This window comes from Eublepharis macularius, chromosome 11 (genome assembly GCF_028583425.1).
Source record: "Eublepharis macularius isolate TG4126 chromosome 11, MPM_Emac_v1.0, whole genome shotgun sequence".
Classification (NCBI taxonomy): Eukaryota; Metazoa; Chordata; class Lepidosauria; order Squamata; family Eublepharidae; genus Eublepharis; species Eublepharis macularius.
Window position 1 is genome coordinate 35,359,347 of NC_072800.1, and position 25,236 is coordinate 35,384,582.

Sequence of the window (25,236 nt, forward strand, 5' to 3'; positions counted from 1 at the left end):
AGCTGCGTTAGACCTCCATGGATCCCAAACAGGAAGTCACATGCTTCCTTGATTTCAATGGAGTGTAACTCTGCTTAGGATTGCTCTGTCTCTGTTAGTATTTTATGCAACTCATTTCTTTCCAACATGCTGCTTTTTCCTTAATTCATTCTTTAAAATATACAGTTTCACACACACACACGTATTTTCTCATTTTAGGTACCTGGATCTGAGTATCGATGTAGGAAATTCTTAAAATCTCTGCAGCTGACGGCCTCATTGCAGGGTCCTTGCTCAGCATGCTGAAATATTAATGATATGAGATTACCCCACTGATTCTCATGTCAACTGGAACTGCTAGAGCTGATACAACCTTTAAAAAACACCTACCTGTGCAGAATTGTGTTAAGTTTACTTGGATAGGAATCTGGAAGAGATGGTGCATTGTTCTCTACAATTTTTAGAACAACAGACAAAAAATTGTGACCAGTAAAAGCATGATCCAAACAGCACATCTCATACAAAATGCATCCTAGTGACCTGGAAGAAGAAACAAAATGATTCAAAGATAAGGAGATATTTGAAATTCAGAGCCTAGTGACTATTTCCAATCTTGCTTTCCTTTTACCCTGATCATTAAAAACTACATCCCATTTGACTGAAATAAAACACATATTTAAGTTACAGAATAATCATTCATGTTTGCAAAGGTTGTTCTACCATTTCCATAGGGCTTATCAAGCAAAATTGGATTGTGTGAGTAGTATAATGCTGTATAATATAAAACAGTTATGACTTTTTTGGTGTAATACGTGCACTGGTATCCAAGGATGTCCCTAGTCCTCCTATCCAAGTAGCACTGAAAGGGAAGAAGGAGACAACACCATAATCTGTTGGTGTTGGAAGGGGGCATTGGAGCAGCCAGGACCACCGCTGCAGCACTACACAGATACACAGCTACTGAGCTGCTGCTAATTTCAGGTAGGTAGCTGTGTTGTCTGCTCTGCAGTAGAACAGCAGTATTTGTCCAGCGGCACCTTAGACACCAATAAGATTTTTCAAGGGTATAAGTTGCTGAGAGTCAAAGCTCCCTTCTTCAGATACAGGGAGGAGTAGAGATTTCTGAGCCTTTATATCCCAGTTAGGAGGTGTGGGGGGGGAGGTTGAGGCAAAGAAGGGAGATGTAAAGGTACAATGCAGCTTGATTAGAGTAGATATAAAGGTACAATGCAGCTTCATTAGAGCAGAAATTAGCAGCTGTAGTGAGATAAGCAGGATTCGAGTCTAGTGGCACCTTAGAGGCCAACAAGATTTTCAGGGTGTAAGCTTCTGAGAGTCAGAGCTCCCTTCTTCAGACAAGAAGAATGAAACTCTGACTCTTGAAAACTTACATGCTGAAAATCTTTGTCTCTACGATGCCACTGTTATCAAACCCTGTTGTTGTACAGCAGACCAACATAGCAATCCAACTAAAACTGCAGTGAGATAAGAATCCTATTCAGCCCTAGGAGTTCCATTCTTCTGAACTTGTAAATGAATTCAAATTCAGCAATCTCATATTATGATCTGCCCTTGAAACTTCTTTGGTTGGTCAAAGACCCTGGTAGAATCTAGGTACAACAAAGATAAAAAATTGGGAGGTTTCCACTTAGAACAAAATACTTTTGAAAACTGTTATGTAACTCGGATGAAAAACTGATTAAAAAGATGTATGTATTTCTAATGCAAATGAAGAAGAAAAACGAGGGGGTAGAAGAATATAAGAACAAATGGACACAACATTTAGGATATAGTATTGATAGTATTGATAGTATTCCAATGCAATGGAATATAGTATGGAATATAGTATGCAATGGAATATAGTATTCCAATGCAATGGAATAAGATATGGAAAGTGAATGTTAAAATAACCAAGTCAGTGGCGTTTAAAAGAGAACTTATATATGATATTCTATAGATGGCATTTAACGTTGGCTAGACTTGCTAAAATGTATCTAATAACTGCTGGAAGTGTGAGAAACATAAGGGAACATTTTATCATATGTGGTGGTCTTGCAACGAGGTACATAAATTTTGGATAATGGTTCATAGACTTTTACAAACAATTTTACAGATTGTAATTCCATTGAAATCTGAAATATTTTTGTTAAACTGTATGCCAGAAGATTTGGACAAAGATGAGAAATATTTTACTATACATGTAGTGACAGCAGCAAGAATTCTACTAGCGTTTTATTGGAAAAGACAGTAATACCCCAGCAGGAGGAGCTAATAGCGAAGATAATGGAGACTGCGGAACTAGACAAACTAACTTTACTAATGAAAGGACAAATGGAAGACTTTGCTATACCATGGACCCCCTTTTACAACTGGATGAGAAACAAATATAAAGATTTGAATGTAGTAATTATATGGAGGCAATATTGTAATTTCTTACTAGCAATCACAGTTAAGTGATTAGCAGTATGGAAAATGCGGATAAGCAGAATGCTGTCTTAAGCAGAATGTATGATATTTTTCTCTCTTGTTTTCCCCCTTTCCCCTACCCCTAATGGAAAACTAATAAAAATATTTTTAAAAAGAAAAAGAAAAAAGAAACTTCTTTGTTTGGGGACAGCAACTTTTGGGTGAGCAATGGAATATCCTGGAAAATTAAAATGTTCTCCCACTGGTTTTTGAGTGTTGTAATTTTTGATGTCCAATTTATGTCCATTTATTCTGTTTGTCCAGTGTAGACAGTGGAAGGGTATTGTTGACACTTGATAGGAAAATGAACATGTGAATGAACCTGAGATGGTGTAACTGGTGCTGTTAGGTCCAGTGATTGTGTTATTGGAGTGAATATGGGGACAGAACTGGCATCTCAGCTGGCCTACAATAAACAGTGTTAGGCCAAGGTGGAAAACCTTGCTTCAGGGCTGGAGAGAGGCAAACTGCCTTGAGCCAGGCAGCTCTTTCAGCACAGGCTTTAGATGTGAAGACCTGACATTGCTTGCAGGTGCCTACATTTTGCCCTTCTCCCAAGCAGATAAGGGAAAGACAATGATCATCTGCCTTGGTCATTTTGGTGCTGCATTGTATGCGCTTTTCAAATAATGTTTTTTCAGTCATAATCTCACAAATCTTTCTTTCTTCCTCTCTCTCAGGCGACAGCACGTGGAGGTCCAAGACCTGTGATGAAAGAGAGGCCATTTTCACACTGCTTATTGGCCATGGAACATCACACCAAGCTCCCGGAACGACAGCGTCTTTCTGGCGCGATTTTTCACTTGGCATGATGTTCCGTGGCTGGTAAGCAGTGTGAAAACGGCCAGAAACTGAAGGTTGGGGCACCACTCTTCCTAGAGCGTGGACTGTTTGGGCAGGAAACAGCTGTGCAGGTGCTCTGGAAGGGGAAAGTACCCCTCTTCCTGATTTAAAGCCACAGAACCTATCAATTCACAGGCCCGCACATGTGCCGGCTCGCACATGTAGGATTGCACAGAACACTAACAATGAACTACAGATTACAGGTCTATGACTTCCTAAAGGGAATCAAATAATAGCATCTTTTAATAAAGGATCCGTTTTTTCGTTGATAGCTTTTCTTAGAGCCAGGCTACAAGTGACACCTTACACAGGTTGGACACTTGTCAGCTTCCCTCAAGTTTTGATGGGAAATGTAGGCGTCCTGGTTTTACAGCTTGGCTCTCCATTACAGCTGCAAGACCAGGATGCCTACATTTCCCATCAAAACTTGAGGGAAGCTGACAAGTGTCCAACCTGTGTCAGGCGTCACTTGTAGCTTGGCTCTTACACTGGATAAGAGCAGATCTGTCAAAATTAGTCACTTGTGTAGTCCTCTTCTGACTTTTTTAGAAGCATCAAGTTTAAATGATCCAGATAAATCAGATTAATATACTATAAGTAATAAAAAAATTGTTGAGCAGAAATAGTGGTAACACAGGGAATTCTAGGTTATCAGACCACCAGGATGAAAAGCCTATGTCCTTGAGCGGAGCTAATCTTGCAGCAGAAACATGACAGCAGCATGGCTCCATATTTGTTCAAATAATTGCATTTCCCCCCCAGAGATAAGAACATCAACAAACAGAGGACGACCTAGAAAACCAGTGCTTAAATCAATGCTTAAACCAATAATTCATTTGAAAGAGAATGCTGCCTACTCACCAGATGTCTGATTTTGTGTCATAGCCCTGGTGTTGCAGTGCCTCAGGGCTCATATAAAAAGGCGTCCCAGTAAAAGTAGTTGCTAAATCACAAGATCCCATCAAGAGGCGAGAAACTCCGAAGTCCCCTTGAAAAATATGTTTACATTTAGTTACTTGAAGGGAGGAGGGAAGCTGATGAAACAAGAAGGGGAAACTAAGCTAAATTTTATTCTTCTGCATTTTTATCTATTTAATTTTTTAAAATGCATGTGGCTCAGAGAGTTTTTGAGAGACAATATTGGGCTAGATCCTGCTGAAAACTTCTGGACACAGAAGTGTGACTTCCCTGCCTCCCCACCTCTCATTGCAGCCCAAAATACTCCCTAAATATGCTGCTTCTGAGGGACCGGTGACTTACAAGGAGCAGCATGAAGGAGAACTGAAAGGGTGCTGGAGGGGAGAATGAGCAAAAATGACACACGCACACCCTTTGCTGTGCGGATCTTTTCTACGGAATCCAAGCCATGGTGTTTCTTCTTGATGTCACTGGCACAAATTGAGCCTCCCAATCAGGTATTACCTTGAGTAACTGATGTACTCTCAATCATTTCAAAGGGTAATATTAGGAATTCAAATAGAATCATAAGTATCACCCCCACATACTTTTGCTGAAACCTGCTGTGGCTATAAGTTTGGCTTGGTCTGGCAATGAGAGAAATGTTATCACTTGCAATTGTTGCAAATTTCTCTAGCTGTTATTAGCAACTCTGCTCTTTCCAGATGTGGTCAGAACTCAGTCTACAACTGATGATATTTAATAAAAGGGACAATTATCCCAAGCTTTGCTCACATTCTTACAAGGAGTTAGCAGGCAGTCTATTTCCCCCTCCCCTTATAACTGTCTTCATTATGAGACATACACCTTGAGAAGGCAGACGGCAACTTTCAAACAATGTATTTATAATAAGCAAAAGGGGATTTTACAGAGTAATGAAGTCATGTCATGACTATAAAATCTTACCAATTTTAAGGAGGTTGTTTTTCAAAAATATATTCTTAGCTTTTAAATCTCTGTGAAGTATTCTCCTGAAAACAAAGTAAAATATAGTTTTTGTCGACTGGGCAAAACAATTGTGAATTATTCTCATCAATAGGTTTTTAAACTATCATTGTGAATAAACACCTTGCTCCTAAACACCTAACTCTGAAGAGTGTACCACTGATCTTTCTGGAACTTACTTCTAAATAATGGCCACTAGACAAAGACACACGTAAGTAAGAAAAGGGTGGCTGCAACTCTACAATTCTTTTGTAGCCCATCAGCCAATGTACTTCAAACTGTATATATATATATTTAAAAGCAATATTTTAAACACAGTTTTCCTGTTTGACTAGAGAGGATGCCAAGCGAAAAATGTAAATCAAAACATCTGCCTCGATGCATACAGTTTTAGTGAGTGTTTAGCATGACTTGATGGATCTTTGCCAATTAACATGAATTTAACCATTTCATATAGGTATAGAAATTTTGACAGACATGTCTGTAAATATTGCCCCAATAACTGGAATCCTTTGATACAAGGAGTTGTTATCCTCCACTGATATCAATGAGGCATCCTACACATGCAAGATCACATTCGTCCAGGGTTCCCTAACCTTTTTTAGCCTGTGAGCACCTTTGGAATTCTGACACGGTGCAGAGGGTGAAACCAAAAAATGGCTGCCTCTGGAGGCAGAGCCAAGTACAAAATGTCAGGGAGGGAGCTTATATACAACTCTAATAGGAACTTTTCAACATTTCAGGCATAAGCTGTTTAACAGGATGCTTTTAAAAATATTGTTTAAAAATATTTTCTTGTATACATAATCAGTAATGCAGTAAAGATCCTTGTGCTGTGGTGGCAGCTGTTGCTAAAGCAATGTATTTTTAAAAATCCGCAGTTTTATCATTCTTCCAATGGCCAATGAGAAGCCCTGCTGGGCAAAAGCTCTACCTGGCCCCACCCACTTTTCAAAACACTTGGGGAACCAACAGGAAAGGGTCTGTAGGTGCCATGGTGCCCATGGACACACGTTGGGGTGCCCTTGCTGTAACTGTTATGGGAACTGAATAGTTTAGTTGGATTTGCTAAGTAATGTGGAGTGAAAAAGCAGTGGAATGAGAATTAGACTGAAAAAGTTGGGTATGCTCTAACAGGGTTGCCAACTATTTCAAAACTTTTGTCAGAAGAGTCAGGGCCAAACTAGTTAACTAGAAGGTGCATGAGCAAATTCCCATTTTTTAAAAACTAATATGTAGTCCAAAGATGCAATGAATTTGAACACAGCAATAAAGAGCAGGGCTTAATCCATTCCCTGTAAGTCGTTTTTCCAATCAAAGTCTCTCCCAAAGGCTTTCCCGCTTGTTATAAGATACAGCATCCTCCTCTCTACCTACCATCTTGTTAGGGGTGGTAGCCTGCGCCAGCTTAGATCCCCTTTCCCTGCAGCAACTCAACAGAGTGGTGGGGAGAAAATAGAGGAGTGATTCAGTGTCATGCCAATGTGCAACTTTACTTCTGGTGTGAAATCAGAAGGGATAGCAGCACCACAGAGTTTGGGATGAATCCTAGAGCACTGCCCCAACATAATTATGTCACCTCTGGTTTTGCAATGGAAGTTACATGGCACACTGGCATGACACTGAATCACTCTCCTATTTTTCCTCCTTGCATGTACCTCTGAATGTACATGTGGAAAATGTCACATCTGGTTAGGCCCTGAACACTGTTAACATTAATTGTTTTATTCATATTTAGTATTTCCAGTGCATCATAAGATCTAAAATATACATAGTAAATAAATGAACATGCTCATAATTAAAAATTAATGATGAAACAATGAAAATGTACAAATAGAAGTAAAATTGTCAAATCAATAGTCTGTAACTGGACAAATTAAAATTCAATAGTGGTAAATATGAAAACATAAAACTGGTGTTCCAAAATGAATTGTTTAGACACTGAGCATTAAATTTCATTTTGTAAGAAACGTTATGGCTCTTTTACCCCCCACAAAAACCACAAGGTATCTGACGAATCCTAGAGAGGTTTGATGTCACTTCCGTTTCTCCCCCTAGAAGTGACATCATGCCATCGCTGATGGTATTTTTTTAAAATTCTCCCACTGGCTGCTGGAATGCTGGCAGAATACACCTGTGGGGTGTGTGTGTGTGAGAGAGAAATCTCTCATCTCCACTGGAAACATGGCAACTCTATTTCCAGTGTCTTCCAAATCTACAAATGTGTTTGACCCATACAGTGTCTTGTCCCTTGCCTAAGCAGAGGAAACACTTCTCGTGTCCATCAAATTGAGCCATCTTAGTCCCACAATGTGAACACTATTTGAAGAGCCCTTTGGATACCATGGACCCAAAGGACCAGACTCGCATGGATCGATTGGAATTGAGGAGCTAGCTTCAGGTACGTCCTTCTTCAGCAGCGACTAATAAAGAACTGAAGGAAGGAGCCACTAGCCCTGCCTTTTATAGGCGCACCAGGGGGGAAAGCACATGAAAAGGCAAGGTGAGTGTCTCACACTTTTAGGAGCTTTGGAATATCCGCAGCTGGCCTGTGCATGCGCAGTTCCCATGTGGGGCAGCACAGAAGACACAACAATTATCTATGGGAGGCCTTCCTTCATCACTTGCTAAATAAATTTTCCACTGAGACAAGCAAGCAACTCAAGCAGAATAAAGCTGATTATTGTGGAAAGGTCTGTTAAACTGCACAGAGCTGACCTAGGCTTCACCTAACCCCTTTTCTACCTAAATGAAGAATGCAAGCAAAACCTAAACAGTGTCTAGTTCTCAGCAATTCAGGAAGACCAAAATTAGGTAATGAGGAGTAGGGTTCCCAGGTGCCTACCAAAGGCAAACAAACTCCCAGCAGTTTGCCTCCATGCCTGCTGATCACTGGTGATCAGTGGGACTTGGCAAGCCACAAGCAATCACCTGCCACTAGCAGGCAACCTGGGCAAATGTGTGGTGCACACACACATCATCGTGCTGGCTGCAGGAGTGCTCCCATGCTTCACATAGGGCCAATTTTGAGAATCAGCCCTTTGTGAAGTGTGGGAGTACTCCTGCAGCCAATGCAATGACATCACTTCCAGAAATGATGTTGTCACGCAGAGGCCAGAAATGCGTACAAAGCCTGCAAGCAAAGAGGTCCAGTGAGTACTAGGACTCCCACTCCCACCAGGAAGACCTGGAAATGCTAGGGGGTGAGAAGAACTTGTGCATAAGAGGGGAGGGGTGTGGGAGGGCATACACAATGCTACAGCCAAGCCTGACTCCTAAACCTACTTTCAATTCTAGATCTGAAACAGGATTGGAAATTGGTATCATGGATCAAGCCTCATTTCTAGGTCCCTCCACCCCCTGAGGTCTTTTTTTTTAATTGTTCAGACTTTCTAATTGCCTGGAGCCCCTCTACTGGGAAGAACAGTTCTGTGCAGCACGTTCCTTTTCCTGCCCAGAGAGTAGTCCAAATTATTTTTTAACTATATGGCCCGAGTAATATATAGAGCAGCCACCATAAAAGTATACAATACTGGAAAGTTGTCTCCAGCATGAGACAAAGAGCTTGGAAGCTGTCTCCGGGGCGAGACAATAAAACTGGGAAGGTTTGATCAAGACTTCTTGGGCAAAACTAAAATTATCAAAGATGATTGACAACCCACAATGGCTGGATAGGTGAGGCTATCAGAGCCCTGAATAGCCTGGAATGGGAGAGTGGATAAGGAGAACATTGGCAAGGTGTGTTAGGGAGATTAATTCAGGAACTCCTGGAAGAGCCTATTGTCTTAGGATCTTTTGCACATTTCTGAGTCATGGGGCTGAAAGCTAGTCTCACTTGGCAACTCATACGTCAGTAATTTTCCAGCTCCCAGCCAGGATCTTACAGCCATTTCCCTGCCTTGCAGGGCAGTATTTTTGTGTTTAAACACATACAGAGAGGGGCTTACGATATTGCCATATTCATATGCTTTCTATTAGTGTGAAGCCAGGTCTGACCATAAATAAAATAAATAAATAAATAAAATTTTAATTCAGTTCTTCACATTTATATTGTACCCATACTGAGCAACTCAGTATGGGTTATAATCAAGCCAAAAAGGCCATTAAGCAGAGAATAATAGAGGTCGAGAGACAACACGACTTGAACAGATTCAAGGTGTTACTGTTTGATCCTGACCCCATGGTTAGGCTAACCCCTATACCTTATCTTTTCAACCTTGCCAACCACGAACACAGGAGAACCTTTACGTTAATGCGTTGGGACGCTCTCCCATCAGCTGTACTGGAAGGCAGATACAAAAGAACGCCACTGGAAGAACGCCTGTGTCCCTGTGGTGATGGGAAAATAGAATCGCTAGAACATGTCATCTTCGACTGCAAAATACATATGCAACTTCAAGAAGTTTATATAAGGCCTATACTTTCTGCCCATCCAGGTATACAAAGAGCTTTTCTACTTTCAAAAATGCTCTCGGATAGATCCCAGGACATAACACATAAGGTTGCTAAGTTTGGTTGGATGGCAATAAAGAACAGGAGTTCGTTTACTAACAACTAAAGACAGTTTTGTACTATGGTTTTATGGTACCTGAGTTTTATGATATGCTGAAATTTAAATTTTAAGCATTTTTAAATATTTTAAATATTTTAAACATTTTAAATATTTTAAGGCAATGTAATCTATTATGTTACTGAGGTATCTTTTAGTCGGAATTCTCTAGTTTATCTCTGTAACATTGATCATTCCTGTAATTCTTTTGCTGGTCTAGGACCGTAATAATAAATTTGATTTGATTTGATTTTATATTGTACCCTTATTCCAGTGAGTTCAGAGCAATGTTCATGTGGGCTACTGGGATGGGCAGGAACATTGGAAGATGACTATCAGTGATGATGTGACGTGATGTCAGAGAAATGTCCAGATGTGACATCATTTTAGTAATAACTGAAACTATACATTGACCAACAAGTTCTCATGATTCCCTAGAGAGGTGTGATGTCACTTCTGGGTTTTCCTCTGAAATGACATCATGCCATTGGCCCAAAGGCCATTTTTTTAAAAAAATTCTCCCACTGCCATTTGAAACAGCAGCACGATACAAGAGGCAGAGGCAAAGCATGCCCTGCCTCCATCCAGGGACTGGCAACCCTATACATGGTCCTCCGATTTTATTCTCAAAGTAACCATGTACAAGTCTAGCAACCAGCCAAAGTCACCTCTCCCCTTTCTTTATGCTCAAAGGAGCAATTGGGTTTACATCTGCACACCAGAGACACCTTGCCCAGTTCCCTGGAACTCCAGGCTCACCTGAAATGCTGTCCCTCTAGTCATCCCTTTTCAGCAGCCCAGGGAATAGTCAACATAAGCACCTTGATTTGTATTGGTAATATCCTTTCTGCTCTCTCTTTGTGCTATCATCTTGCATTTCAAAATGTAAGACCAAAAACATACACAATAAATAATTGAATATGCTAAGAATTAAAAATTGATGATACAATAAGAAAATGAATACATAAAAATAAAACCTTTGAGCTGGCAGCATGTGACTGGACAAGAACTATTAAATAGCAGTGACACGTAAAACATGACATTGTTTCTTAAAACTCATCATTTAAGGTGCTTTGCTAAACAGTTTAAAAACATGTTCTGGGAAAGCCAGTTGTTTGCTTTAACCAAAGATGCATTTTCAAACAATTCACAGGATTTTAAAATTATTCTCCTGTTATGCAAGATGGGTCAGGGGAGGTGTGAAAAACATGAAGCATGGCCCTTGAACATCCGAGTAGGAGGTCTGGCCCTCCAAACCATTTGAATTTGACATTCTTGATTTTAGGTTTACAGATTTAAAAAATGTAAACAGTCATCCTGATATTTGCCTGTCTTGAACTGGTCAGAAACAACAACCCAGAAACCATACAGATGGAGCGACCTTATTTGAAACAGTTTTGTGCAAATACATTAGTTCTGAAAGTGTTAATCATCTGGACTTGTGTTATAGACAAAAAGCATTGTTTGGGGAGCTCAAGTATACATCCTATTCTAATACAGCCATCAAACTCTAAATAGGAGGCTATCTATTTTCCAAAATGAAAGTAACCTTCACTTCTACAATACTATCATGACGATCCAATGAAACAAGTCCTAAAATTTTAGTGTCTGCATTTGACATTTCATGTCAATTATCCTTGCTTAGGATTAAAAACACGTTTTTGGAAAACTGTATCTGAAAGGTGGTACTCCCATTAATCACATAGTAATACTAGTAGTCATGCAAAATTAATCAGGGTTGCCATATGCCTATTGACACTCCAGCAGACAGCAGGAGAAGGGAGAAAAGTGTCATCAGCGATGTCATGATGACATCACTTCTGGGGAAAACCTGGAAGTACCACCACAGCTTTCTAGGAATCACTAGAAACTTTATAGTAAAACCATAGTTTGGCAGATCCTTGAGAGGTGTGATATTACTAGAGATGGGCACGAACTGCATTACGAACTTCAAAACCCCACAAAAATGGCGATTGCGATCCGGCGGTTCATTATTGGCCACGGCTAACGAACCAGCGGTCAGTAAAAGCCTGATTCGATGCGTTCGGCCACGGTTCGGGAAGCCAGCCACTCAGGCGCCAGCAATCTATTCCCCTGGCAATGGAGCCGGGGGAATGCCTGAACTCTGTCTGCGCTCCTTCTGTCACCCTGGAAACCAGAATGGAAGCCCAGCTTACCTTGATCGGCAGGTCTTCCTTCCAACCACAGAGCTGCAAAGTGGTTACAAGTTGGGAGAAGACACCCAGGGGAGGGAGGGGGAAGGGGGTGTCCTGTAGCCACGGGCACTCCAATCTCATCCCTGCAAACCCTGATAGGCAGCTCTGATGGCCAAACACAGACCTCCTGCGTTGCTCAATGGGACCTGTGCTTATAAATAGCCGTGGGCTCCCAGGCTGGGTTTCACTTTCAGCGAGCAGCGGAGTGGGACAAAGCTCTTGCTTGCCACTTGCTAGCCTTTGGGGAGAGAGACTAATTCAGCTTGGATTTGGGGGATAGGGTTCTATCTCATCTGGTTCCAGGGCTGCTGCCTGGCTCTGGGGCCAAGCTCAGTGGGTACCTTGGCTGAGGGCTCACATTGATTATTATTAATCAGTGCCTGATCAGGTCAGGTCTGTGGGAGTCGTGGGCTAGGGCTCTAGTCCCTCCCTCCCTCTGGTGCCAGTGCTACTACCAGGTCCTGGGGCCAAGCTCAGTGGGCACCACGGCAGAGGGCACACAGAGTCATCTCCTTTCCTGTCCTCCTTAATTCTAGTTTGGTGGCACAATGAGTCTACCTCTTGTGTTGGCTGCCAAGGGTGGTTGTGGGGTGAAGTGCGATGGCAGTCCTCCTGGTTCAGCTGTGGAAAGCAGTTTGGGGTGTGGCTCAGGGGCCGCAGGGAGTCCTCCCGCTCCCCCCAATTCACCTATGTGGGCTGTGGAGGCCCAAGAGGTCTTTGCGCAGGGGGGAGAGAATCTCTCTCAACATTTTGAGGAGGGGTGGGTGGGCGATGGATCCCTGGAGGAATGGTATGTGTGTTATGAAAGATCCCTCCCATCCCCATCCCAAACTCTCGGTGGTGTCCCCTCCTTCAGTCCACCCCTCACCCCGTCATCCGTGTCCAGCCCCGCAGCACAGCCTGTAACCGTTCGTCCTCCTTCCCCTGGGACAGTTAGCGGTCGACGTTACAACGCCTCCGTATGGAGGCATTTTCAGGCCCTTCCTGATGACCTCCGTGTGGTGCAGTGCCGTGCCTGTGATGTTCTGGTGTGCAGGGGAAAAAATCCAAAGCACCTGTCTTCGACAGCCCTGACTCAGCACCTGAAGAGGCACCACCTGAGCCTGTCTCCCTCCTCACCCAGTGAAACATCCATTGGGGGGTGAAAGGGGGCCACCAGCTCTTCTGAGCGGGGGTCAGTGGGAGGATCACTTTGCCCTGAGGGTGATGCTAGTGAGAGCAGAGTGCTCCAGCAGGCTGCGCTGGCGGAGGTTGTCCCCTCGGGGTCTGGGACAGCGCCACTTACAACCTCGAGGCTGATGGCTCAGGAGGCGGCTGCCGCCACACTGTTCCTCAGTGGGACCCTTGGGTGAGGACCCGCAGTGGCTGGGGGATCAGGCCCCCGGTCCGAATGACACGTCCTCTCTCTCCCACGCCAGGAATACCAGAGTGCTCCTCTTTGGCCTGGCGGTTGCGGGGGGGAATCTTCCCACTTACCCCCCACATGACAGGTCCTCTCCCTTCCATCCTTTCCGGCAAGGCAGGAAGGTGGGCGATGCTGCTGATGGCAGCCTCCTTTGGGCACTTGTGCAGCAGCTCAGGAACTGTTTCACATATAGTTAAGCCGCACGGTGCCTCCATCCATCGCAAACACAGAGCCCTCTGAGCAGGGGGGAATGGGTCGCTCAACTGATGTCCTTCCCGCAAAGGCAGGAAAGGTGGCCGATGTCAGCTGCTGCTGCTGCTGTCACATTTCCGTCTCCCCCTCTCAGGAACCACTCTGACCCGTCCAAACAATGCCTCCTGTCCTGCCCATCCCCTACTTTCTGCAAAGGCAGGACGGCGGATCAGGTCAGCCCCTGCTTCACGAGGGACTATCCTGTTACTGCTCCCTCCTTGGTTACACAGCTCGGTTGCACTTGTGCAGCCGATTGTATTGTGTACGGATACAGTCGGTTGACAATGTGGTGGCACCCGTCAACGGGACTGACGGGACCTCTTTCAGCTGGGTGGGAATGTGTCCCGCAACTCCCGTCCTTTCCGTCAAGGCAGGAAGGTGAGTACTGTCGGCTGCCACCGTATTACTCCTCAGTGGGACCCTCGGTTGAGGACCCGTAGCTGCTGGGGGATCTTCCCCCTCCTCCTCATGTTGGACAGAACAAGACAGAGAGACAGATAGAAAGATGTATTGGAAAACAACAACAAACCCATTGGAAAAAGATGGACACACAAGCCTACAGATGGATGATGATAGAGAAAGGAAAATAGAAAACAACATAATTATTGAAAGAGAAAAAAAGACAGCTAGAGATGGAAAGAAATAATAAAGGACAGGTATATACTTAGAAAGAGATAGATTCAGATAAATGGTGGAATCACATAGGAAGAGACAGAGAGAGATAGAAAGTTGCAAATAGACCGTGAGAGGGAGAAACAGAGAAACAGATAGAAAGGGGGACACGGATATCAGCCGTTCTAGAAGTAGAAACAGAATGCGAATGCATCAAGGAGATATAGAATCGAACAGAACAGGCCACATCCATGGAGAAAAGGATTGAAAATCAAAAACAGAGAAAGAGACAAACAGTACAGAATGTATCAGTATAATGCAAAAGACACGAGAATGTATGCACAAACATTAGAGAATGAATGTTACAATTAGAGAATGGTATATGGTTGGAGAACTGTATGTAGAGACAGATAGAGATTCCCGGCCCCTCTGTGCCGGGAATACCAGAGCTCTCTTCTTTGGCCTGGAGGTTGCGGAGGGATCTTCCCACTTACCCCCCACATGACAGGTCCTCTCCCTCCCATCCTTTCTGGCAAGGGAGGAAGGTGTGAGCTGCTGGCTGCCGCCGCCGCACTGTTCCTCAGTGGGACCCTCGGGTGAGGACCCGCGGATGCTGAGGGATATTCCCCCTCCCCCTCCTCATGATGGCAGGTCCTCTCCCACCCACCCCGGGAATACCTGCACACTCCTCTTTGCCCTGGAGGTTGGGGGGGGGGAATCTTCCCACTTACCCCCACATGACAGGTCCTTTCCAGCAAGGCAGGAAGGTAGGGATTGTCAGCTGCTGTCGAAATTTTCCTTAGTGAGACCCCGAGGTGAGGACCCGCAGTTGCTGGGGGATCAGGCCCCCGTCCGAATGTCATGTCCATTCCCACCCACACCGGGAATAGCAGCATGCTCCTCCTTGGCCTGGTAGGCGAGCACATGGGGGTGCTGCCAGCGAGTGGCCAGACCCCCTGCCCCCTGAGGGGCAGCAGCTCATTGCCACCTCCCCGTGCCCACCAGGCCTGGCGGCCGCCCCCAATACACACCGTCCGGCCTGCGCCGGGAATACCTGCATGCTCCTTTATGGCCTGGCAGGCAGGCACATGGGGGGTGCCACTGGCAAGCGGCCAGACCCCCTGCCTCCCCATGCCCGCCAGGCCCGGCGGCCGCCGTCATCACCCATATTCCTGTCGTCGCAGGGAATACCAGCGTGCTCCTTTTTGGCCTAGCGGGTAGGCACATGGGGGGTGCCACCAGCAAGTGGCCAGATCCCCCGCCACCTGAGGAGAGGTGGCTCAATGCCACCTCCCCGTGTCCGCCAGGCCCGGCAACCGCCCCCAGTACACACCTTCCAGCCTGCGCTGGGAATACCAGCGCACTCCTGTTTGGCCTGGCGGGCGGGCATATGGGGGGTGCCGCCAGCAAGTGGCCAGACCCCCCGCCCCGAGGGGAGGCGGCTCAACGGCGCCTCCCCGTGCCCACCAGGCCCGGCGGCCGCTGTCATCACCCACGTTCCTGCCATCGCAGGGAATACCAGCGCACTCCTTTTTGGCCTGGTGGGCGGACACATGGGGGGTGCCGCCGGCGAGCTGCCAGACCCCCCGCCCCCTGAGGGGAGGCGGCTCGTTGCTGCATCCCTGTGGCTGCCAAGTCCAGCGGCCGCCGTCGACACCCACCTTTTGTACACTGGGCCAACGTCAACCAGTGGCTCTAATTGTATCGAGTGGGAGTTTCCTGGGGCCTTGGATTGGAGAGGGTATAACTCCAAGATCCCTTTTGCAATCTTGTCCAAACTTGGGTGATGGCTGTAGGAGAGCCTGCAAAAGACTCCCTGGGAATATGGGCTATGTAAGTGCCATGGGGGCCGTTCCGCACCCAACAAACTGCAAACTGGTTTGGCAACAGAAAATGTTCGTTGCGGTTCGCGATTGGGATCGTTGTCAGCACCGAACCGCAAACCACTGGTTCGTTAATTTTTTTTGTCTAGATATCACCTCTGGGATTTCCTGCAAGGGAGGGATGTTATACCATCACCAATGGCCGCTCCCCACATCCCCACCCCCCAGTCTCCCACAGATTGCCAGGTCAGGCCTTGCAACCTTAATATTAAATATAAGTATTTTAATACAAATACAAATCAAAGTGGTTAAACAGAATTCTATATCAATGATAACAAAGGCATTCGGCAAACATTAATTTTCATGTCAATATTAGCAAACAAGCAATAAAAAAATGAGCTCAGATTTATGTCCACATTAAATTAAATAACTATACCTTTCATGCATGTAGTTGACTCCAAGTAACAACTGTATAAACCATTCTATTATTTGGCTTTCTGGGAATACTTTGCCAGCTTCTTTGTATTCTTGGATTTTAAAGTCAAGGTCTCGACCCTGAAAGACAACAGCAAAGGTAGGACTTAAACAGGACATATCGTGCCTGGGTTCAGTTAAAGTGCAGCACAGTAAAAAAAGAAAAATCCATGTGGATGCCCATTTCTTCCACACACAGTCTCCTGTAGACAGGCTGCTTTGTGACAGAATCTTTACAGCAAATGTGTTTTAAAAGCTCAACTATAGGCACAACTGAAAATAAATGAGCTCTGGTACAATACAAAGAGGCTTTTCACACAACCTGTTAGGATAATATTTGTTAACTCCTGGAAGAAAAAAAGAGGTCTCACCTCACAGTATTCAGTGATGATGCAGAAACTTTCTCCCTCCACAAAACTGGTATAAAACTTTACAATGGCTGGGTGGTCTAGCCTGGACAACAGCTGTGCTTCTAGGTTTGCCTCAACTGTTTCATTGGGTTTGAGGTCTCCCACAGAGATCTCTTTCAAAACTTTCCTATTGGTAAAAAGAAAAAGATAACTAACGAAAAGCCAGATCCAATAAAACATCAATCCAATTATCACATCCTGAATTACATGCAAGTTACATTAACACACACATCCTAGGACTGCCTCTGATGGGCTCTCTGTAGACCTTCTGCTGACGTAGAAGTGTCATTTTCATGAACTGAACAAACTAGTTCTCAAACTGGGGCAAGTTTGTGAAAGTTTCTGGTTCATGGTTCATGAACTGTGATGAACCACGAACTGAACGAACCACCATTTTTTCAGCTTGTGCCCACCTGTGGTGCAAATTACAGAAGCTGGGGGCAGGGAGTAAGTACCAAAGAGAGGCCCTTTTCCATTGCAGCAGTCATCATTTGGAACTCCCTTGTCACAGAAATTTACCAGGCATCAAGCCTGTGACCTTTTAGGCATCAGGCAAAAAAAAAAAATTCCTGCCCCTCCCTATTCTACCTAAATAATCAGATACTAATGCACAAAACCCCTTCTTACTTTTCTTTTCATGCTTGATTTATTTATGCTAATGTTTTATTGTTACACATTTGATAATTTTAATGTTTTTAATAGCAGCTGCTACCCACCTTTGGAATATTTTATTGAGAGTACAGGGTAGGGATTTGGGGTAGGAAGGTACTTCAACAGGGATAATTCTATGGAGTCCACCTTCTGAAGCTGCTGTTTCCTCAAGAGGAACTGATCTCTGTAATTTGGAAATCAGTTTTAATTCCTTGCTTGCACCTTTGGACTCATTTTCTTTCTGAAGAGCAAAACTGTCAACTCCATGGAAAATCACTTTTGTTATGAGTTTCAGAAGTGCTCTACTGCAGTACTTGGGGATCCTGGGGATCCAGTTTAACACATGTACACACATGTAACACATGTATCGTCAGTCTTTTTCTTTGTTAATTTAACGTATCAAAATATTTAAACCCTGAATTTCACCCTGTCATTCCCCTGGCGTGGGGGGTGGCTGTCTCGCTTTCCTGCGCCTCCACAGAGCACCCGGCTGTCTCATTCCACCAGAGATTGGGAAGGTCGTGGCCTGGCCTGGCCTGGGCTGGCCTGGCCTTCGTCAGGATCAAGTGACTACCAGGATGCCTCCGGGACAACCGTTGGAGCGGGCACCACCCAGAACTCCAGGGCCCCAACAGAGCCTGACTTCTCGGCCGAGGAGTGGGAGCGAGCGTGGACGTCTCCGGGACACCCGTTGGAGTGGGCACCACCCGGAACTCAGGGGCCCCAACAGAACCTAACTTCTCGGCCGAGGAGTGGGAGCGAGCGCGGACGCCTCCGGGACACCCGTTGGAGCGGGCACCACACAGAACTCCCGGGCCTGGCCTGGCGTGACTTAGATCTCTGGTGCGACTTAGGTGTGATGCCCAGGAGCGGGGCTTCACCTTCCCGATCTCTGGTGGGATGTGATGGCCGGGTGCTATGTGGAGGCACAGGAAAGCAAGACAGCCACCCCCCATGTGCCGCCCGGAACGAATTGGGGACCACCGCAAGGGCTCCTATGGTGGGAACATGTGGATGCGGTGGCAGCAGCTTCCACCCTAACGGAAGGCGAGGTACAACAAAAAGGGGACCATCTGGATGTCCTCATGGAACAAGTTCAAATCATAAGCTATGATATGTTAGCGGTAACTGGCCTTACACAGGGATGGACGGACAGTGCCTGAGGACTGCAACATCCCCTAGTGCCCCTGGGGATCGGGGGCCTGGGGCTGCACTCCGCCACAAACGCTGCCCCATTGATCTCCCAGGACACAGCGCAATCGGTGCCGCAGGATGTACAAATACTGAAACTAGCCAGTGAAATCCACGAGGAGCCTCAGGAGAGTAGTTCGTCAGGATCAAGTGACTACTAGGACCCCTCCGGGACACCCGTTGGAGCGGGCACCACCTGGAACTCTGGGGCCCCAACAGAGCCTGACTTCTCGGCCGAGGAATGGGAGCGAGCATGGAATTTACAACGTGCATGGGAGGAGGACCTCCTCCGGGCCCCAGCCCAAGTCACAGGAGGATCCGGCAGCAGGGAAGAACATTTGGCCGCAGAGGCCGAGGAAGCTCATTATGCCACACTGGAAGCCCAAGTGACTACGATGAGAGGAGAGTTGGCTCAAGCAGCACATCTCATGGAACTCATGATGGTCCAGCCGAAGGGGCTGCCAGCACCTCCAACCGAGGAGGCTCCACCTGTCCCACTGCCGCTGCCTCAACCTGCTCCTGCGACTTCCCATTCAATTGCTACAGAGACCGTACCCACTCGCCCTCTCATGGCACCAGCAACTTCCAGTGGGAGGCGGGCAGTAGGACCCAGGCAGGGACTACCCTTTAGGCCAGCACCTAGACTAGGGCCCTACCCGGGACCACCAGGAACCCGTCGGACAGAACCAGCTGCCCCAACTCTATCACTGCCACACCCACCAGGGCCTCCAAGAAGCCTACACCAAAAGGTCCCGATTGCGCCCCTACTCTGATACCTCAACAAGCTGCCCAGTATGGCCCCTCGGTCGGAGGAATTCCGCCGCCCATAGCTAGAGACAGGACCATCATTCCTCCCCCCCCCTGAGTGGGGCTACCCAGCGCCTCCCACTGCTCCTGTCAGCGCTTATCCAGATACCCGAGCGAGAGCTATGGAAATCCCAATGGGCTGGGTGAAACTGGAAGCCACTTTTGACAGGGAGCTGCGAAAGCTAGGCTTCTTCATAGTACAGGCTTTGTAATTCTTCAATGAGTGGGGCCATCTATTCCTCTCTGAACAGAGCCGAGTCATCCACCTGGGAGCCTGGCTAGAGGGAACGGCGGCAGAATGGTATGTGACTCTCCACGATACCGGAGCCCCCGAGCTGCACAACTTAAAAGCCTTCCTTGCGGCATTACGAGCCCAGTATGAAGACCCAATGGAGGGGGAGAGGGTCCGCACTAAGCTCCGGGCCATTCAGCAAGGTTCACAGCCGGTGAGGGACTACGCCGCCGAGTTTCGCCAACTGGCCACCAATGCCCGAGCTATCATGAGGAGTTTAAAATAGAACTGTTCCAAAACTGATTAAATCCGGAATTACTGGATTGGGCCCTGATGCAAGATGACCCATCCACCCTCCTAGGCTGGATTCAACTGGCATGCGAGGTCGAAAACCGCACCCAGGTAGACCGTCTAGTAAAGCAGCACCAGCTGGCGGGAGCAAGACAGACTCCCGGTTTGTCCACCCATGGCCAAGTGACACTAGAGGACCTGGACCCGGCCGGGAAATGAGAGACACTCGTTGGAGGCAGGGCCTATGCCTACAATGTGGAAATAGCAGACATTTCGCAGCACAGTGTCCCCTTAAGGCCCCTCCGGAAAGAGGAGCGCCACGTCCCACAGCTGCACCGCGACCCCCAAAGGCGGAACGCAAGCCCCCACCACTGTGAGGGAAGCCGGATACTGGACCGAAAGCAGAAGAGCTACCAGTTGAACATAATTACTTTCCCTAAGAAAGTGAGATGTCCGTGCAGTCAGGAAACATGGAGAACCTGCTGTAAGAGGGCCCCAGCAGCAGGTCACCAAACAGTCCATCCCTTCCGTGGTGAGAGAAAGAGGAGCCATATTATTCATGCCGGTAGTTCTTGTAAACCCAAAACGAGGAACTCATGTGCAGGTACAAGCCCTTATAGACTCCGGGTGTTCCCAAGATATCATATCACCACCTTGGTAAATGGACTAGGCTTGAAAACCCAGGAACTAGAAGATCCCATTGTTTTTGAACAGGTGGACGGGTCAAGCATGAGTCCTGCCCCCTTTGAAACCGAACCGGTAACAACCAGGATGGGGAAGCACTGGGAAGCCCGCCCCTATATAGTCAGTAATGCAGCTAAATATCCTCTAATATTGGGTAGCCGCTGGCTAGGAGATCACAACCCCTACATCAAATGGTCGGAGGGGGTTGTCATATTCAAAGGAAGTCAGTGCAGCGCACATGCGTGGACGAAGGAGTGGGGCAGGGTGGCTCCCTCCCCCCAGATGTTGTCTTACTAGTCGAGAAGGAAGAGAAAGCCATCCCTCGAGAGTACAGGGATCTCCGCCTAGCGTTCAGCGAAAAAGAGGCGGATGAACTCCCCCCCCACCGCAACACTGACTGTGCTATCGAACTAATTCCCAGAGAGAAACTACCTAAAGGCAAACTCTACCTATGAGCCCGGCTGAATGCCAGGAACTGAGAAAGTTCATAGATAAAAATTTGGAGCGAGGTTTCATTAGGCCAGCTAGCTCCCCGCATGCCGCCCTCGTCTTGTTCATCAAAAAGAAAGATGGAGGATTAAGACTGTGTACAGACTTTAGAGGTATCAATGCGGTGTCAATGTCGAACGCCTACCCCCTCCCCTTAATTTGAGATCTACTCAGTGTAGTAGCCCAAGGCAAAGTCTTTTCAAAACTGGACTTGAAAGATGCCTACTTCCACGTAAGAATACGGGAAGGAGATGAGTGGAAGACCGCCTTTAACATGCCCTTAGGCCAATTCGAATACCTAGTCATGCCTTTTGGCCTTAAAGGCTCTCCAGCCGTATACATGACGCTCATTCATGAAGTGCTACACGAGTACCTGTACAAAGGGGGGGGGTATACCTTGATGACATGCTTATTTACACAGCAGACAAGGAGTCACATGTTGAACTAGTCCGGAAAGTGCTAAGCGCATTGATAAAGCATAAGTTGCCTGTAAAATTGTCTAAGTGTGAGTTCCACAAAGAAGAATTAGATTACCTGGGTTACTGCATCTCTAATCAAGGACTAAAAATGGACCCAGCTAAAATCCAGGTGCTGGAAGGGTGGGAAGCACCACAAACAAGGAGACAACTACAATCTTTCCTGGGGTTCGCCAACTTCTATAGACCCTTTATAGGAAACTTCGCCCAAATAGCTCTACCCTTAACAAATTTACTAAAAACCAAGGGCAAAGGGGTACAAGAGAAAAAAACCCAAGCCAGATTACAGTGGACCCTAGAGTGTCAGCAGGCGTTCGAGACGCTCAAAAGTAAATTTGTCTCAGAACCAGTACTACAGCACCCAGACGAGAACCGCAAATTCATTGTGCAAGTAGATGCCAGCGACACGGCAGTGGGCGGGGTGTTACTACAACCCGATGAAGAAGGCAAATTACGCTCCTGTGCCTACCTGTCAAAAAAATTTACTGATGCGGAGCACAACTGGAGCGTGTGGGAAAAAGAAGCTTTCGCCATAAAACTTGCTCTCACTACATGGAGGCACTGGCTAGAGGGGGCCAGAAATCTATTTGAAGTCTGGACTGATCATAAAAACCTAGAGGCTCTCCGCACCCCCCGGAAGCTGAATGCTAAACAACTCCGCTAGGTCGAGTTCTTCTCCAAATTTGATTTCACGCTTAATTACCTTCCAGGGCGAGCCAATTTCCTGGCGGACGCACTTTCCCGAATGCCCCAACATGACAGCCAGAGAGAGGAAATTATTGACACAGTGTTTTCACCAACCCAACTGGGAGGGGCAGTGACAACCCGCAGCCAAACGGTGCGGTGGCAACTTAACAATGAACCTGATCTCTCAGTCTGGAAGGGGTGGGTAAAAGACGAAGTGGAAAAGGAGGGGGAAGGCGCGCCTCGAAGTCAGCTCACACAGACAGAGGCGGGTGAGTGGTACAAAGGCAGTAAACTCTATATACCACACAGTTTACGCAAGGAGATTCTCCAGCAATGCCACGACACCAAGTTAGCTGGTCATTTTGGCTACCTAAAAACTCTCCACCTAATACAATGCCAGTTCTGGTGGCCCAACATGAGACAGGACATTTCCCAATACGTGTCCACCTGCCTGGTCTGCATAATGGGAAAATCCAGGAGGGGAAAAACCCCAGGACTGCTCCAACCACTAGAGACTCCTTCCAGACCCTGGGCAGTGATCTCCATGGATTTCATCACCAACCTACCCCCCTCGAAGGGGTGCACATGTATACTGGTAGTGGTGGACTTATTTTCCAAGCAAGCACACTTCATTCCTTGCACTACCATCCCAACGGCCAAAAAACTAGCTAAGTTATTCATGAAACATATAGTAAGGCTCCACTCCTTTCCCCTCAAGGTGATCTCGGACCGGGGAGTACAATTTGTAGCTTATTTCTGGCGGGAGCTCCTCCAAACTGCAGGCATTGAACAAGGATTAAGCTCCGTCCATCACCCTCAAACCGACGGACAAATCGAACACACTAATTAAGTGCTGGAACAGTTTTTACACTGCTACGTCAACTACCAGCAAGACAACTGGACAGACTTTATCCATTTTGCCAAATATGTGTACAACAACGCAGTGCACAGTTCTACAGGGGTCTCCCCCTTTAAAACCGTACACGGATATGAAGGACAAGCTCTGCCCTTTGCCACAAAACCAGAAACTCATAAGGCAGGGGACCTAGGAGAATGGTGGTCCTCCTTAACAGCTCAATGGATTATCATCCAGGAGACCTTACAGAAAGCCAAAGAGGATTACAAAAAGTACGCAGATTGGCATCGAGCAGAACAATGGAACCTGCAACCTGGAGACCAAGTGTATATCTCCACAAAGAACTTCAAAAGTGATCAACCATGCAAAAAACTAGGACTCAAGTACATGGGTCCCTTCCCAGTCAAAAGAGTAATCAACGAAGTGACAGTAGAACTCGAGTTGCCAAAAAACCTATGCCAAATGCACCCAACCTTTCACTTTAGTCTGTTAAAGAAAGCTCCCCCCCCCACAGATGAGTGGCACCTGGAGAAAGGCATTCCACATCCTACCCTGATTGATGGCCAGGTCCACTATGAAGTGGAAGAAATCTTAGACTCTAAATGGAAAAACAAAAAACTCTTCTACTTAATCAGGTGGAAAGACTTTGACGAATGCTTCCGAGGGTGGGTCGAATACTCCCACATTAACGCTCCTCGCCTTACAACTAACTTCCAAAAGAAGTACCCCGAAAAGCCGGGGCCAGGGGGGTGAAGGGGGGCCTTTGGGGGGGGGCAAAATGTCAGGTCTGTTGCCCACAGTCCCTCCATCTTTGTGAGTTTTGCAATCATTTGCTGTGTGCGTGTGTCCTGGGAAGACTGCACTCTTATCTAAGATGGCTCACCACAGCGGCCTTGGGACAGTTACTGCCTACTCTCCCACTGACTATGCCCAGCTGGTTGGGCACTGAGGGTGGGGGGCTTACAGAGAGAGACTGAAACTTTGTAACAAGCTTTCCATACGTCATTCTCAACAAGAGCCCTGTGTACAGCCAGACGCTTTAAATTGCCTCTGTATAACCTATGGACATATATATGCTGAAGCTATGATATCTCACTAAAGAATCTTGACTCAAGACAGCGTGGATTTCTTGTTGCAAGGGGTGGGAGTCAGCTCCAATGTATCCTGTTCTCCATAGACTGACGCCTGCCCTGGCCTGGTCTGGCCTGGCCTGCGACGGCCCAGAACGGCCTGGCCCAGCCTGGCCTGGCCTGGCCTGCAACAGCCTGGCCTGCAACAGACTGGCCTGGCCTGCAACGGACTGGCCTGCAACGGCCCGGCCTGGCCTGGCCTGCAACGACCTAGCCTGCAACGGCCTGGCCTGCAATGGCCTGGCCTACAACGGCCTGTCCTGGAACGGCCCGGCCCGGCCGGGAATGGCCTGGCCGGGAACGGCCTGGACTGGCCTAGAACAGCCTGGCCTGCAACCGCCTGGCCTGGAATGGCCTGGCCTGGTCTGCAACGGCCTGAAAGGCCCTTGCCTGGAACTGCCTGGCCTGGAACTCCGACCTTGGACTGCCTGACTTTACCCAATCTGATTGCTGGAAACCTGAGCTTGGACTGAACAACTATGCCTTACCTAGCCCCTGGAGTTCCAGCCTTGGACTCTATGTCGGAGCCCAGTCCACCTTCCAGCCCCAGCACTGGGAACCTGTAGACCAGTACACTATGTTTATAAATTCAGGGACAATTTTCCATTCAATGTAATCAACAGTGCACTATTAAACAATACTGGTTTACAGCAGAATGCCTTTTAATTATATGGATCCTATAATGGGGTTTTAAAATAACAAAATTATATATTTTCAAGGAGGTATGAATAAACCCAAAGATTTATTATGGTATGAAGAGATCGTTTCCCATTTTTAAAGGAAACTGCTGTTCAACATTGCTTAAATAAAT

The 25,236-nt window shown here is 46.7% G+C and overlaps 1 protein-coding gene across 3 annotated transcripts in view; it reads right to left on the reverse strand.

Moving 5' to 3' along the window:
- Positions 1 to 25,236, reverse strand: part of NEK11 (NIMA related kinase 11) — a 123,468-nt gene that overhangs the window by 69,569 nt on the left and 28,663 nt on the right. For all 3 annotated transcript variants that reach the window (XM_054991512.1, XM_054991511.1, XM_054991513.1), the window contains exons 3-8: positions 16,893 to 17,058; positions 16,484 to 16,602; positions 5,152 to 5,216; positions 4,150 to 4,276; positions 370 to 519; positions 203 to 281 (exon numbers count right to left, since the gene is read on the reverse strand). In XM_054991512.1, the coding sequence (XP_054847487.1) occupies positions 203 to 281; positions 370 to 519; positions 4,150 to 4,276; positions 5,152 to 5,216; positions 16,484 to 16,602; positions 16,893 to 17,058 (706 nt within the window). The remainder of the gene's footprint in view (positions 1 to 202; positions 282 to 369; positions 520 to 4,149; positions 4,277 to 5,151; positions 5,217 to 16,483; positions 16,603 to 16,892; positions 17,059 to 25,236) is intronic.